The sequence below is a fragment of the Camarhynchus parvulus genome, chromosome Z (assembly GCF_901933205.1).
Source record: "Camarhynchus parvulus chromosome Z, STF_HiC, whole genome shotgun sequence".
Classification (NCBI taxonomy): domain Eukaryota; kingdom Metazoa; phylum Chordata; class Aves; order Passeriformes; family Thraupidae; genus Camarhynchus; species Camarhynchus parvulus.
Genome location: NC_044601.1, coordinates 31,330,831 through 31,347,231, shown reverse-complemented (window position 1 = coordinate 31,347,231; position 16,401 = coordinate 31,330,831). Strand labels below are relative to the sequence as shown.

General features: G+C 44.8%; 1 protein-coding gene across 3 annotated transcripts in view; it reads left to right on the top strand.

Moving 5' to 3' along the window:
• The window catches only part of ABCA1 (ATP binding cassette subfamily A member 1), a 100,433-nt gene that overhangs the window by 54,209 nt on the left and 29,823 nt on the right, over window positions 1-16,401 (top strand). For 2 of the 3 annotated variants that reach the window (XM_030969410.1, XM_030969409.1), the window contains exons 8-21: window positions 1,879-1,965; window positions 6,345-6,585; window positions 7,187-7,326; window positions 7,565-7,681; window positions 9,902-10,090; window positions 10,888-11,093; window positions 11,186-11,362; window positions 11,961-12,183; window positions 12,525-12,746; window positions 13,344-13,548; window positions 14,060-14,173; window positions 14,640-14,811; window positions 15,326-15,457; window positions 15,978-16,117. In XM_030969410.1, coding sequence (XP_030825270.1) covers window positions 1,879-1,965; window positions 6,345-6,585; window positions 7,187-7,326; window positions 7,565-7,681; window positions 9,902-10,090; window positions 10,888-11,093; window positions 11,186-11,362; window positions 11,961-12,183; window positions 12,525-12,746; window positions 13,344-13,548; window positions 14,060-14,173; window positions 14,640-14,811; window positions 15,326-15,457; window positions 15,978-16,117 — 2,365 coding nt within the window. The remainder of the gene's footprint in view (window positions 1-1,878; window positions 1,966-6,344; window positions 6,586-7,186; window positions 7,327-7,564; window positions 7,682-9,901; window positions 10,091-10,887; window positions 11,094-11,185; window positions 11,363-11,960; window positions 12,184-12,524; window positions 12,747-13,343; window positions 13,549-14,059; window positions 14,174-14,639; window positions 14,812-15,325; window positions 15,458-15,977; window positions 16,118-16,401) is intronic. The other variant, XM_030969411.1, reaches the window with a different exon arrangement.

The window sequence follows — 16,401 nt, the reverse complement described above, 5'->3', positions numbered from 1 at the left end:
TTTGTCCTTACTCATCCAATTGTAAGAACTGGGGTCTATTGTTCTTCCTTCAAAAACCATTCTTACCTTGAATCATGGCCTTTGTCTGTACCTGAGCTCCTTCAGAGATGGAGAACCCAAAACTGCACATACTGCTTGAGAACCAGGATTGCATTGTGTATTTATGTCAATACTGATCTGGTTTATGACTGTATTTCTAAGATCTCTCTTTCTGAGTGGAATTAGCTAATTCAGAACCATACAAGGGGTATCTTAAGGTGGAACTGTCTTTTCCCTATGTACTTTACTTTGCAGTGCTGAATTTTGTCTGGCACTTTGTAACAGTGTGTCAGTAGGAGGATGTTCACTAATCCTTTGCAATTGGATTTTGACTTTTCACTGTTCTGAACCAATTAGTATCTTCAGAAAACTCTTCCTCATCCACTCTGTCCCCGAATCACCTCTGAATGCAGTGAACACAAATCTGTGTAGAGATTGATGAATATATATAAATATGGAGCTGAACAAACACTTCTCTTGTTATGCATGAACCTGGAACTTTATACGTCATCTTAACTGCTAAAGTTATAGTGGTAGAGCAGATAAGTAGCTTTGATATTTGCTGGCTAAATTTCTTTAACTATATCTTGAAGATCTAAGCTGTGGGATATTTAATTGCTTTTCTCCTAGATGATATGTTTTTATTTATCCAAACCGTAAGGACTGCATTTAGTAGAGATCCATAGAGGTTAGAGAATCCTCCCTGAATTTGCAGCTGGCTTTGGAACAAAAACTAACTGTGCATTCAGGAAAGTTTTAAACATCCCAGCAGATCAGCAGAACAGTGCCCATTTACAACAGCTGGCACTGACCAGGTCTTACCCTTCTGCAGCAGATCAAGCAGAACAAATTAAAACTTCCAGACTTTGTTTCCAGAAATTGCCCCAGGAAAGATGTGAAAAGGAAGAGATTCAGCTCAAAAGATATGTGCTGAAATCAAGGGCCTTGGCTGTTCATCTGTGTGTTGCAGTGATATAACTTTAGTGTGCTTTCAAATTCTGCAACGAGCTACTAATATGAAATCTTAGGAGTTTGTTTTAATCTTCATTCCTTTGAAACAAGGGTTGTGCCCAAATGTTTTTCATGCAAGACAATCCAGATATGTGAATGAAAGGGAAAAAGAACCCCACAAACCAAACTCCAGGCCACCAGTTACATGTAGAGGAGTTGGAAACAAGGAGTTGTCTTCAATGTAACTTCCTGCTAGAGAAAATTGTTTCCTGAAAGCTATGCCTTCCACTTCTGGAAGCCTATCAGTCTTGCTCTTTGGTGACAGTACATGCCAGCTATTTCCTGGAAGCTGTTGGTTTTAAAATACACCCTTGGCTTGGATAAAGGATATCAAGACCTAATAGGAGGACTTTAGTGATAATGTACACTGCAGCAGGGAGTCCTTTGTATCTGAGTATCTTTGTATCTGTGTAGTCTCACTGAAAACTTGTACCCACCAAATTGTCTTTTTCTCCACTGTACTGACTTTGCATCCCCTTCTTAGCACTGGCTTGTGGAATTTCACGTGCTGTCCTGTAGACTGTGCTTGTTTTGTGACCTGGAATGTGAGTAATCCTTTGCGTTGTAAGGGTATGTGCATGCATTTAACATTTTGTTGGTATGGTTCTGATTATGGCATCTGTGTAGAAGAGAAAGGGGTGATCCTATCACATTGCAGAGTGCAGAAGCCCATGGTATTTTAAGTTCAATGTTACACAGAAAGCCAGCTCCGTCTTCCCCACCAGTGTAAACAGTCCTAACTGCTCTATGCAAGAATGCTTACAAAAGTTTAATCTCTTCATTTGTGCTTTGCAGTAACTTCTAGTTTCCTTTTCTCTCTTCCTGCAGAGACAACTTTCTTTCAATTCCTCCTTGTGGGATCTGTCAGAAACTGTGGAAACTTTGAGAGAGAGCATTGGGAAGCTTGTTAAAGAGGTAAGAAGAGCCTTTTGTGTAAGGAGAACACATCACTGTGGTTGCTATCTTAGCCTGTGATCAAGTACAAGAAGCAGCTTATAGTCAAATCCCTGGCTTGTTTTGAAACTTTTCCCCATCCTACAGCTGTTTTCCCTGTGTGCAGGCAGCATGCACTTTGCAACCTCTTGGCACTTCAAGTTATAAATACCATAACAGGAATTAGGACATTTTCTGTAGTGTTTTGTCTTCTCAGCAGTAGCACAACAGTTGGGCTTGCAGTACATCTGCTGCTATGTAGTGCCTTGCAAACAACATATTGAGGCTTTCTTTTTATTTTTTCTCATCTAGTCGCCAACCCACATCAGGGTTATTAATTGGTTGTATCTCCTGGGTTTCTTGTGCAGTGAGGGTATGGCATGTGGAAAAGGTGCTGTGGCTGTTATAGTTTAAATTAGTAATGGTAGGTTACTGTTTCCTCTTTATCTATCTTACTTTTTGGGCCAGAGATTGTTTTCCAGTCTTGTGGGGCACTCAGCACAGTGACATCACAACACTAAAAAAACCAGTGATTTGCACAGTTAAATTGACATTCTAGAGACTGCAAGTATTTGTTTTTGCAGGTGAAATGATGGATTAAGAAAAAAAGCCCTGCATACCTAAGTTTGAATCAGAAGTCCAAATCTGGGGGAGTAGAGGGTGGGTGTTGAGCCAGAAACTTATCCTAGTTTTTTTTGTCCGGCTTTGACTTTGAAATGCTGCTGTTAGTCAAAAACATTCTCTCCCTGGAGCAGAAATCACAACCATCTAAGCTAAACAGTGCCGCCGCCTCCATCTAAGCTAAACAATGCCGCCGCCTCCTCCTCCCTTCGCTAGTCTTCCGCCTTTGCATCAGAGCGAGAGAGCTCTGCGCCGTGAACGACAGTAACCTCTGGGAGCATGCACAAGAGTGGGTCACTCCAGGTTAGCCTGCGCCTCTCTCCCACGGAGGGGCAGCTGCTGGGAACCTGTGCCATGCCAGCCAACAATTCCTGGCATGCACCGCTCCCTGAGTCCTACGACCTGCTGCGCAGTTCCCTTCACATTGAAATTAATATGATTCCAGGATCAGCTTCAGTTAGGACCATGGAAGAGCTTTTGCTGCTAGCAGGGAGGCTGCCCTTCAGAGTTTGACTACAGCTGTTTCCTGTTACGTCATTTAAGCTTGGCTTTTCTTCTTGTCTGGGATAAAAATAATTGAAACCACGTGATACTCAGTTTGCTGATGTGGCCGAAAACGTCCCAGGGTAACGTGCCTTTTGCTTGGCAGCTGTTTTGGGCACAACTACCTTTTATTCTGCCCTGCTGTGCAAACAAAGGCAGCATTTTGCTCTGTGTACAGCATGAGCTGCTCCAGATGGCTTGACCTGAAGTTACTTCTTATTGTCTGTCAGGAGGATTTTTGTGTGAAAAGGAGGGACTTGCTCCCTTGTTTCAAAGGGCAGCAGCTTGAGGGGGTGGAGAGAACTATTGTTTGTGCCATGTCTAGGAGCCTTTCTAGCAGGGAATTTTAATTAGAAAATGGTCTGAACAAAATATTTGTCTTGGAGTATGGGGATTGATTGGATCTGTGTCTTTGGACTCTTTAAATCAACTTTTTGGAAGGCAGATTAAACACCAAGAGCAAGGATAACTATTTAGATATACTTATGGAGCCAGGTCTGATATCTGGAAGAAGAAAGTGCTTAGTAACCCTTCACATTTGACATATTTGCTTGCAGAGGTGTAAAAAGATCAGCTCTGCATGTAAATCGTGGAGATGCTGGTACCAAAGATGAAACAGAGTTCCTTGCTCAAGCTGTTCCAAATAATTTGTAGAAATGTGTTTGTAAATGCAATCCCTCTTTAAGATGGTTAGTATTTCATATGTTCATGGGAATCATCTGCACTTCCTATTTAAGTACCTTTGCTTATCATGTTAGGGAGTTTATGGTGCTTTACCTGAAGCAGCTGCCTTTTTGCTGAGCAAAAATGAGCTCTTTTAGCTAAGATACCAAAAACGCCCTGAGGCATCCCTTTGAATTGCACACTCAAATTATCACACCTGAAATGCAGCCTTGGCCTTTTGGGTGAGGAATCATCAAATCCAAACATCTGCATGAACATATGTAACAAACAAAACCAATTTTGTGACAGTTTTCATTCATGTTACATGATGCTAGTGTCCTGTAGATCACCCTGAACCTGGAGCCAGGTTGAGTGGTGCCAGGCTGCAGGCAAAGGCACCAGTGAGTAGCAAAGAAGTGAAAGTACACTGGAATCAGTCAATCTGGATATTTGTACTCAGACTTCTGCTGTTCTCACAGCTGTCTTGCATTGTATCAGTGTGTCATGTGCTCTTAGGCATCTGAAAATAGAGGCTCCTTGTGCAGGTAGCTGTTGTTTAGCATGAAGAATTTTTCTCCAGATGTTGACACATCTAAAACATGCGCAGATGGGTCAGGTTTACCTCCCAGTGTAAGGCCAAAGAGTCTTGAGTGTGCTTTCCTTGGGTGAACTTGGATTGGTTGTTCCAGCACACTGCTGCTTTCAGCATTGTTGCTGGCTGGCTTTAGCAGCTGGCTTTAACAGCTGTCTTAGACTTTGATTATCTGCATTTATTTAAACAGTGGTGGTACACCAATGCACTGTGAGCAAAAGTGGCAGATGGTCTTTGACTCTCTTATTGTTTCTGAAAAAACAGCAGTTGGAACACAGCATTTGAAGTTGCTTCTGAGATGCAGTTGACGAGCAGTTACAAATAGGTGTCTCAGCAGCTCTGCTAACCCTGTTAAGTGAATGTGCCTGTTCTGGACAGTGCAGTAAGAACCTCCAAGTTAATGTCATCTGATATTTCAGCAGGAGTCAAGAAATCAGATAAAATTCTAGAAAACACTTAAAAAGGGATAGAGAACCAGCTGTAGCATTTTACCACTTTGATAGGTTCTTGTTCTCTGAAAAGGGATAGCATAACTGGAATGAAGTTCAGAGAAGGCCAGTTAGGACATTTAGAAGTATAATGGCTTTCACCAAAGGAATAAGGGAATAGGTTGAGACTGTTCAGCTTGCAGAAGAGAAGACTTGGGGATAGGACAAGACCTATAGAGTTGAGTGGCACATGAAGAAGAGATAGGGATTGAATGCTCACTGTTTCTTGCAGTAAAAGCAAAAAACAAAACCACATGACACCAAATGGAGCTAACCACAGCCAGATAAGGAGAGAGAAGAGGTTCTTTCCTGTGATATTGGATGTTAAATACTTGTGGTTGTTCTAAATTCTAGGAGTTTACCATGGGAGAAAGTCATTGAGGGTTAGGAAGTAGAAGTTCCCTGAGCTGCAAATAAATGGAAGCTAGAAGCTTACTTAGAGGAGTTATCCTAGATTCTTGCCTTTGTCTTATTGCTTCTTAGCATCCATTTATTGTCACCATCAAAGAGGTGATGTTCTGACATCTCAAGATAGGGGGTCTGAAAGCAACACTCCAGTGTAGCATGAAACAAGTGCTCATGCAGGTGGGTTACTTTTTGTGTTGTGGTGAGCTTGGCCATGCCCGAGTATGGCAGCATTAATGCAGTGAGTATTTCAGGCTGAGGGCAGGGTGTTTTTGTTCATGACACATTACAGGCATGTTGTCTGGCTTATGCCACTCAAATGAGTCTGGAGGTACTAATCGTTCTGGCTGGTTGAATGTTGTCACCTCAGGCCTGGTGTGAGGTCAGCTGGCCAGCAGAATGCTCCTTGCAGTGACTGGCTGTGTGCAAAGCTTATTCAGGGTCCTGGGTGCAACAGGGCTTGTTTTCAGGGATATTCTGGGAATGCTGTTGACAATGGGGCAAAGAGTTTCTGGGGGGCAGGAATAAGTGATGCCAATCTGGGAGATCAGACTGGCTGCCTGGTGTAAATCAGTGGAGGTTGGGTGGAGTTGTGCCAGGTGACGCTGGTGTGGCCTGTGGTTCATCCAGTTTGTGACCCACGAGTCACTTGGTGTTGTTCCTTTAATTCCTATTCTGAGTCTATGTACCCCACCCCACCTGTCCTTGTGAGGGTACTCCACTGGAATGTAAGCCATTGTGCAACCAGGAGGACAAAGAGCTTCCATGTTAGAGGGCAGGGAGGCCAGGAACCACCCACAGCACTGGAGCAGAAAACTCAGTAGTAAAGAACTTGGCAAGGATATATTCCAAGTGCTTGCACAGAAGAGACTTCCATTGTGGTGGTGGGGAATTGTTTTCCCTGTTCTTCCCCTTGTTATCATGTTCAGGGGGATTCTCATCTGTTGAAAAATCTGCTCTGTAGTTTGAAGGTGCATGGAGAAAACTTCTCCTTTTACTAATCCTGTTCAATACTTGCTTCCATTCTTTTCTCTGTCCTTCCCCTCCAGCTGCTGAGCATGAAGAGCTGGAGTGACATGAGGCAAGAGGTGACGTTCCTGAACAATGTGAATGCCTCAAACTCCTCTACGCAGATCTATCAGGCTGTGTCACGCATCGTGTGTGGCCATCCTGAAGGTGGAGGGCTCAAAATTAAATCCCTCAACTGGTATGAGGATAACAATTACAAAGCACTGTTTGGAGGCAACAGCACTGAAGATGATGTGATTAACTTCTATGATAACTCCACAAGTAAGTGTAACAATGGCATGGTCTGAGGTCCTATCTACTTCATGGTTGTCACTGCTAGTGTTTTCCAAACTTCCACAGATGAAGGTAGGTAGTCCTGAGGGACATATTCACTGCTGTTTCAGAAAGGCATATTGTCCTGCGTATACCCATAAGGACATATTGTCCTGCATATGCGCTTAAGGCCAAGAAGTTATCATCTTGCAGAGTCTCCCCAAGGACCTGCTACCTACCTACTGTGTAGAATACACAGAAAGCTGTGCAGTGGATCTGCGTTAGTAAGAGAGGGAGCACAGTCACATGCAGCCTCTGGAAATCTGACCTTTTCCAGACAAATTTTGTTTGTACCATGCAATGGGGTTGTGGTAGTGTTGCAGAACTAGTACTGTGGCTCTTAGTGTTGGAGGCTACCTGGTTGCTCCTTGTTCACTGGGCAGACTGTGCAGGCTTGGGCTAAAAGGGGCTTTTTTTGGAGCTTTGCAGTAAAGGAAGGGGGTTGTGTCTGAAAAATGCTTTGCTTTCAGCTTTGATTGTCCTTGAAGCTCTATGCCTTCTGCAGTTGTTACTGTGCTGTTCAGCCACTCACCTTTGTGCTCTTCTTCAGCACCCTACTGCAATGAGCTAATGAAGAACCTGGAATCCAGCCCGCTTTCCAGGATTATCTGGAGGGCTTTGAAGCCCTTGCTGATTGGGAAGATCTTGTACACTCCAGATACACCAGCTGTAAGGAAGGTCATGTCTGAGGTAACTCTAGCCCTGTCGTCTGATGATGTAGCATTAGCTGTGTCCTCTGGCTGTGCAGCCGATCCTCTCTAGTTAAATTGGACCCAAACACAAGCCTAGGAAGGATTGCCTGCAAAAGCACAGCCTCCCTAATCTCTCACCTCCCATGCACCTACTGTTGAAGGCTCAATACACCCTCTCAACCCATGATGGTCTCTGCCAGCTTTTGGAAATAACCTTCTTCTCCGCTTTGTAACAGGTGAACAGGACATTCCAGGAGCTGGGTGTGTTTCGTGACCTCGGGGGAATGTGGGAGGAGATAAGCCCAAAGATTTGGACATTTATGGAAAGTAGTCAGGAAATGGATCTCATTCGGGTCAGTATGCTGTCCTTGCCGGAACCACTGCTGTTGTTTTTTGCGATAAATGATGAAATATTTATTTTAAATGGTGCTTCAGCACTGAATTGGTCAGATAAATACTATGGATGGGACCTCTTCTTGAAAGAGATCTTGAGTACTGATCTTGCATTATGCTTGGCATTCCTTCCTTCACCTAACAGTCTCCTGCAAACAGCACATTTAACACCCAGTTCTAATCTGCCTCTGTTGGAAAATGTACTGTTTTTTTCTGCAGTGTTGCCGTAATGTGTCATGAGCATGTCACCATGGTTCCTTGGGTGCAGCTATGAGAGGTGGATCTTTGCACCCCGTGTCGATATCTTTGGAAGTACAGTGATGTAAAACTAACATCAAGAAACAGAGGGACCACTGTAGAGTAGTTTTTCCAGCTGTCTCTGCAGCATGGTTGGGTATCACAGTGCACCATCTTGTGTACAGAGACCTCCCCAAGTTGTATAAACCTTGAAATTAATTCATTTTTTACCCCAGTAATGTTGTGTTGAATAATCATGTGACCTGGCATGTTGTACTTCTCCATCAACGTGACATACTAGAGCACCAGAGACAGTTGAACAGATTGCTACAAAGCTCAGGCAGAAAGTTGAGGTCCAAAACATTGCAAAACATTGATTTGCAGTGATGTCCTCTGAAAAGTGAATGTTGCTTCTATTTTTTTTTTTTTTTTAATTTTACTGAGCCCTGGGCTTTTGCGGTTTTATATTTTATGTCGCTTGTTAACACAATTGCCTCTGGTAGTTAATTATTGATCTTCCCAGCAATCTGGTCTTTTCTGTACCAGTGTAGTAAAACAGTCTCTTTGTTGTCACCTGTTGACATTCACACAAGCAGGAGTACTTCATTGTTAGTGCCTTGGCAGCTCCCAGCGAGCATCTCCTTCAGTTGCCATGTTTCTGGGTTGGCTGACCATCACCTCTCAACTTTCTGGGTCGTACAATCTGTTTGGCATATTTCTTCCTGCTGAGGGAGAGGAAAGTGCTTTGTTTTCCCATCCATGCCCCTTCTAGCTTGATGCTGATGTGCCTGTGAACTTCAGGAAGGGCAACAAGTGCCCCTAGGGTTAAGGAGCTTTAATGTTGGACTTAAACAAGATGAGATTGAGCCATTTCCCTGCACGTGTGGCAGCAGAAGTTAACCATGGAGACCAAATGAGAAGGGAGCACAGCACATCCGATTCCTGTGTGCTTGGATTTCCTTTTTGTATGTTTTCCTTTGGTAGCTTGGTCTGTTCTGTTTTTCCAGTTTGCAAAGTTGTTTTTGTAACTGTGTGACCCACTACTTTCTGGTTTGCTGGTAACAGCAGAGTATGGGAAAGCTCTTTACGTCTCTTTCATTTTTGTTGTGGCAAAAAGTCCACTTCCTGTTCTTAATCATAAGGATTTTTGCAGTTTTCTCTCTTGTGCAGGTTTTTCTTTTTATCTCCCTGACTTCAGTTCAACTATGTAATTTACAACTACTGTTCCTTTCCTACCTGGCCTTAAATTTTCTGCCCAGTGGACTAATTTCTGCTTCAGTGCATTTGTGCCAGGCATTGTGCATACAGTAGCCTGTCCTCAGAAAGCTAGCAGTTAAACCAGGTGAAGAAAGCACTGTCTCAGACAAGAGGACAAAGGCAGGACATCATGGCTGTACAGGACGGCTTCAGCCAGCCCTGGTGGCACAAAAGCAAAATACAAAAATCACCTGGCCTCTGGTGCTGGTATTTCTGCTCAGCACAGTGACTGTTGAGCCTTCAGCTGTCCCTCAATTGCTCTCCATCCAAGCCAGGAGGTGAGATTTTTCTGAGAGAAGTGAGCAGAGCTAGGCACCAAGTATTGGGCAAATGCATTTCTGCTGAGCTAGCATCTCCCTTTTCCCTGGTTTGCCTGTGTGGGGTGCAGAGCTGTACATGGCTCTCTGCTGCCCTCTCCTTGGGAGAGGGGTTGGCAGGACATGGAGGCAGGCAGCCAGCCTGCAAAGCACACCAATATGGTGTAGCTGTACTGAGGGAGGCATATCCCTCTTAAAGGGAAGGTAAGGGGAAGGACACCACTGTATTGATCCTCTCAGGATGATAGAGGGCCTCTACCTGCACCTTCTTAGCAGCTGTTTTCCTTGTAGTGCTTGACTTCATTATGAGAGAGGAATCTAATGTTATTTCTCACAACTATTTCTTCTTTGAAAACAAAACACTTGCAGACATTGCTGAAAGGCAAAGCCCTCTGGGACCTGCACTTGCCAGCTTCCAACTGGACAGTAGAGGATGTTGCCCGTTTCCTGTCAAACAGTCCAGAGGACTTTGAGACAGAAAATGGCTCTGTGTACACCTGGGTGGATGCCTTCAATGAGACAGACCGGGCTATCCAGACCATCTCCCGCTTCATGGAGGTGAGATACTGTTAGTGTGGGCAAGGTGCTGGGGGAGGGCAGCAGCTTGATCTCCACTCATGCAGTTGGGTGTTCTGAAAAGGGAAGATAGATATTCCTCCATCCATTTTCTGGATACAACCAGGATGTAGGAATCTAACTGTAGGCCTTGTTCTTGAAGTTTTTGCTTCCGTCACTGCGCGTGGTTTCCTGCCCTTCTGTTACTTACTGAAAGCTGCTGCTGTCTACAGCAGTATAGCAGTTCATACTTCAGTTTGGGGTTTAGCTGGGGGCTGTGGTAAAGCTAGCAGCTGCTTCAAATTGAGGGAACAAAATTAGTTCTACTTTTTGCCTCATCAGCTTGGGAGATGAGTTCAAACAGAAACAGGCCATGGCCTGTTAAGGGCCTGATCCAAAACTTTCAGGTCTCTCCACTGATGTTTAGAGGCTTTGAATCAGATTTGATTTATTGGTAACAGATGAAATAAGACTATTTATGGAAGCTGATACTTGGATGAAATCCTGTAGGTAATACTGCAGTGCTACCTAACGTCTTGTACAGAAAATGCCTTTGCTGGGGTATTTCTCAGTGATATATGTTGGATTGGTAGGTGACTGTCAAGCAGGAAGCAATGACAACTCTTGCAACTTGCTGGGCTACAACTGAGCAAACCATAGTCTGATGCTGTTGTCTTTTTTCTTGGGCATGACGTTACCATTGGAGTGTTCTCTTCTTTCCCTCCACCCCACAACTAAACAAAGTACATTCGAATTTGGCAGTGTATCCCATAAATGCTTCCAATTCTGTCCCTGTCTAGTGTGTCAACCTGGACAAACTGGAGCCTGTGCCCACAGAAGTCCGGCTCATTAACAAGTCCTTGGAACTTCTGGATGAAAGGAGGTTCTGGGCTGGCATAGTCTTCACTGAAATAGCTCCTGACAGCACAGACCTTCCTCAACATGTGAAATACAAGATACGCATGGACATTGATAATGTGGAAAGGACTAACAAGATCAAGGATGGGTGAGCCCTGTCATCCTGCCTTGTGATCAGTTTCTTACAAAGGATGGGGTGAGGAGGATTTCTAATGGAAAGGTCTTGTTCCCTTGGTGCAGGTACTGGGATCCTGGTCCCCGTGCTGACCCCTTTGAGGACATGCGCTATGTCTGGGGAGGCTTTGTCTACCTGCAGGATGTGATAGAACAGGCCATCATCAGGGTTCAGACAGGCACAGAGAAGAAGACAGGAGTTTATGTGCAGCAGATGCCCTACCCATGTTACGTGGATGACATGTATGTATACAGGCTGCTTCAAAAGCTCCCAGGAGGAGGAGCTTGGGAGGCATGGGTTTTTGTCAATCCTCAGGCATGGTTTTTGTCCCATTATCAGTGAGGAGGCAATCTCCATAGTGTTCCTAATCCCTAGAATTAGGGCACCCACATGGAAGATTTAGAATATGTAATGACTTGCAGAGTCCTGCCCAGGAGAGTCCTGGAGTTGAACATACACAGTACCTTCCTGAGGTGTGACCATATCCCCACACCTGATGCAAGTGAAAATAGCACTGGGGGAAAAGCAGACAGATGGACACAGGAGAGGGGAAAGAGGGGCAATTGAGAGCAATTCCCAGACAAGGCAGCTCTTTGCATCCACTCTTTCGCTGAGTGACAGTTGCAGCTCCAGCTCCCACTCCTAACTGGCGATGTGCTCTAAACCTACCCACCTCGCCTCATGGTGAGGCAAGGATCCTGTGCCAGACTTTGCACATCAGCTGCTTTGTGCAGGGAAGCCTTAGCTGTCACCATGCTCTGATAGCCCTTGAAGTGGTATCTGAATTTGCAGTAATGTTTCTCACTCGGATCTCCTGGCCCCTTTCTTTCATTTTCTCAGATTTCTGCGTGTCATGAGCCGCTCCATGCCTCTGTTCATGACACTAGCTTGGATCTACTCAGTGGCTGTGATAATTAAGGGCATTGTGTATGAAAAGGAAGCCCGGCTGAAAGAAACAATGAGGATTATGGGACTTGACAATGGCATCCTTTGGTTAAGCTGGTTCATTAGCAGCCTTGTCCCTCTTCTGATGAGTGCAGGACTGTTGGTGCTGATCCTGAAGGTGAGTTGCCTGGTTTGGCCTGTGGCACCAGACTCTAGAGCCTTCAGAGCCTGCTAAGCAGTGGTCTGCACTGACACACTGGGGAGGAGTTTGTGGGTGTGTGTTGACCAGTCACTTTTTGGAACAGAATTTTGGAACAGCAGGACTGTGTGGCTGAAAACAGCAGGAGATTCAGTTCTGTTGAAAAGATGCCTCTGGTACTGCCTCACTTCTGGAAAGGCTGTTGTGCAAATTGCAGAAAACCCTGCCTCCACTGAGCAGCAGGTCTGCAGAGCTGCCTATAACAGAGGTACCTTGGAGAGCCCTTTCAAAACCTCATGCACTTATTGTTCTCCTGCCAGATGGGGAAGCTGCTGCCTTACAGTGATCCTAGTGTGGTGTTCATTTTCCTCTCCATCTTCGGCGTTGTGACCATCCTCCAGTGCTTCCTCATCAGCACTGTGTTCTCCAGGGCCAACCTGGCAGCTGCCTGTGGGGGCATTGTCTACTTCACACTGTACCTGCCTTATGTGCTGTGTGTTGCCTGGCAGGACCACATCAGCTTCTCAATCAAGATTTTTGCGGTGAGTCTTGATGAAACTTTCCTGGGCACTGGGGTGCCACCAGTATGGCACTCAGCAGCTGGACACTCTTACAAGGAGGGAAGTGGCAGTGGAGGTTAATTTTCAGTGTAAAAGTCTTCAGGGATGGGCTTGATAAAGAGGTTTACTGGACCTGGTAGAAGCTGCTGGGAGGGTTTTGTTGGCTTTGGTAGTAGAAGTAATGCAACTGGACTAATCTGCCTTGATCTCTGTATGCTGTCATTCTGTATAACCAGACATGCAGGCTGAAGGAACCACCTGCGCTTTTCCTCTGCACAGCATTTCTTACCTGTCTGGAGAGGGTGACTGTTAGCAACCTGTTCCCTTGCAGGAAAATCCAAAGAGTAAGGGAAAGATGATAGGGAAGCAAACAATTCTGGGTGGAGGTCCAGTAGCGATTTCAGGCCTCTTGGAACCTAGACCAAGTATGCCACTCCATATCTGCAAATACAGTGATGGTCTGTGGAACTTGGACTTTACATGTGGACAATGTCCCTCATTCTTGTGCTACAACTGAGATGACTAATTGGAGAGTAGATGTAAAAAAACTCAGTGCTTGTTCACACCTCCCATTTTCAGAGCCTGCTGTCTCCAGTAGCCTTTGGTTTTGGTTGCGAGTACTTTGCGCTCTTTGAGGAGCAGGGAGTTGGTGTTCAGTGGGACAACTTCTTTGAGAGCCCATTGGAAGAAGATGGCTTTAGCATCACCACATCAGCTGTCATGATGCTGTTTGATACCTTCCTCTATGGAGTCATGACCTGGTACATTGAATCTGTCTTCCCAGGTGAGGTCTACTTCTGAGAGATAATCATGTCTTAAGGCTCTTAAATAAATCCTTTCACCCTTTTCACTTGCTAAGGTGCAAATTTGTCCCATTTTTAAGCAGAGCTATTCAAAGGTCATGGAGCAAAACCAGCAAGGTTGTTGCTGCTAGCAGTTAGCGTTGCCCAGCACAGAAGCATGACCTCATTCTGGCCATGGCTGATCTAGCCCCAGAAGCTCTGCTGTACTTGACTTGTTCCCTCCTCTAAAGTTCACAGACTGTGCTGCAAGAGAGGAGTTGAGTATCAGTACCACATGTGCTACTAAGCACCTTTCAGCATAGGGTTTTTAACCCTAAAGTGAAGTTAGATGTCTCTTACCCAGAGTCTGTCAGTGTCTTCATACAGAAAGATTTCTCCTTAGTGCCTCATCTGGAGACTTACTGTGGGTGGAGTACTTCCCTTCTTGTCCTGAAAGCTAATTAAAGAAAAGTGACAGATGCGCTCAGGCTCATGTAATGCTTTTGGTTTTAGGCCAGTATGGGATTCCCAGACCCTGGTACTTTCCTTTCACAAAGTCATATTGGTTTGGAGAAGAACCACAGGACAGGCAGCACCCCCATCCTGACCAGAAGGGGTCTTCAGAAGGTAAGTGCTGGACACAGCCTTTTGAAAGTAGAGTGTTAGGGTCTGCCTTTTTCTGAAATGATAGTCCAAGGACAGCAGGAGCAGTACTGGCATGGATAGGTGAAATTGGTCACCCTTTTGTTATCACTCTTTGGGTATGCTGATCAAGTGGGTGCATCCAGACAAACTCAAGGTACTTTGCCCACCTGACTGCAGCTGGGTACTCCAGGCTCATGGAATTGAGAAGGCCTTTTATTTTTGGTGACCCTGGTAAAACTGGAGATTTCCAGCTCCCAAATTAGCCCAGGAGAGAGACAATAGCTAAATGACAACTTCCATGGAAGATTCCTCTCTCTGAGGAAGAAAGAGGTCAGTTCTTCATATAGCTCATTCCTTCACAGGCTTAGGGGAATGTGATGTCTATTAAAACTCCCACGCAATTTCTGTTAAAACCTATCAGATCTCTCTACTTTGTGTTTTCTTTCAGTCTGCAAGGAAGAAGAGCCAGTGCATCTGAGTCTTGGTGTTTCCATCCAGAACCTGGTCAAGGTTTACCGTGATGGCAAGAAAGTTGCTGTAGATGGTCTCACACTCAACTTCTATGAAGGACAAATCACCTCCTTTCTGGGACATAATGGAGCAGGGAAAACCACTACCATGTAAGAACAAAATAATGATTTCAGACAGTAGGAAAGTGACTGAATACTGTAACTCCAATCCATATAGTAGAGGTAGGCATAGAACTGGAGTGTGCAAGCTGGTGCAGAATAGAATGCCTCTGCTGATTTAGTCTAGTTGTGCTGCTGCCTTACAGATACAGGGAGCTGGAACCACAGGGGGTTCAGGTTGAGACTGGGTCAAATGAATCTGTAGGTGGCATTTTGTAGTAATACCATTTGTGATTCTGACTTACCAGTGAAAGAAAGCAAGTTGGTACTGGAAGAACAAGAAGCTTTTAGAGGAAGAAAATCTTTCCTTCAAGCAGCTATGTGGGTGTTCTTTGATCACCACTGGAGCTGATTTGTGGTTTGATTTATTTAAAATCCATTAGTGAGATGTTTTTCAGGCTACTTTCTAGATATGGCATTCCCCAGGGTTTCCACCTACTCTTAATTCAGCCTTCCACTGTTTCCTAGTGGCGGAACCTGCTGATCTGTTCTATTTTTCTTTCAGGTCCATTTTGACTGGCTTGTTTCCCCCAACTTCGGGTACAGCCTTCATCCTGGGCAAAGATATCCGCTCTGAGCTTAGCACCATCAGGCAGAACCTAGGTGTATGTCCACAACACAATGTGCTGTTTGACTTGTGAGTATCATCTGGGATATGTAGGACTGATGCTATCTAACCGATGTTTGGGTTCTCTAGGATACAGCAGTGTGCTTTTGGCTTTGACAGTCCTTTTTCTGTGTGCACATGGTGTGAGACAGTGGAGTGGTGTGGGATTGGTACAGGAACGTTCTGTTTATTAGCACATTCCTAAGTGCCTGGGAATGACCAGCAAGAGCTTACACTTTCATCTTTCATGTCTGTTAATAATGTACTCCACTCAGCTAGGCCAAGTGTATCCCTGGTGCCTAGTGATTTAGGTTGTTTGTGGTGCTGTCAAGCACCCTTAAAAAAGGATTATTTACGTGGCCGCTGAATAGAGCCACACCCTGAAGTCAGGCCCAAACTGAGTGCACCCAGTCTGTGGCTCCTTCCTGAAACCTCAGCCTTAAAAGATGTTTTCCTGAGGAAACAGAAATGCCTACAGTAATGCTAATAAAAGGGACGAATCCCAGTATGGTGCTTTCAACTCTTCCCTGAGGCTACATTTGTTCTCTAGGCTGACTGTGGAGGAGCACATCTGGTTCTATGCTCGGCTCAAAGGGCTGCCAGAAAAGAAGGTGAAAGAGGAGATGGAGCAGATGGCAACAGATGTTGGTTTGCCTCACAAACTGAAAGCTAGGACAAGCAAACTCTCTGGTAGGTTCAGATCTTTTACATTTCTCAGCCTCAGAAACACTACACCGGCTTTTGCAGAGGCTGTGTTATGGACCCTGATGGAATCCTGCAATTATATATAGACTACTATAAAATTAAGCATTTAAGGAAGTGAGTCGTTTATTTAGTACCTAATCAGTCTATCTTAGTAAACATCACAATCTCGCACAGTCTCAAGCTATCCAATCGCCATAACAAGTCTCTCGCTTCTCTGTGTATTGTGTATTTTTTCCATCATGACATAGTTCAGCTGCATTTGCTGTGTG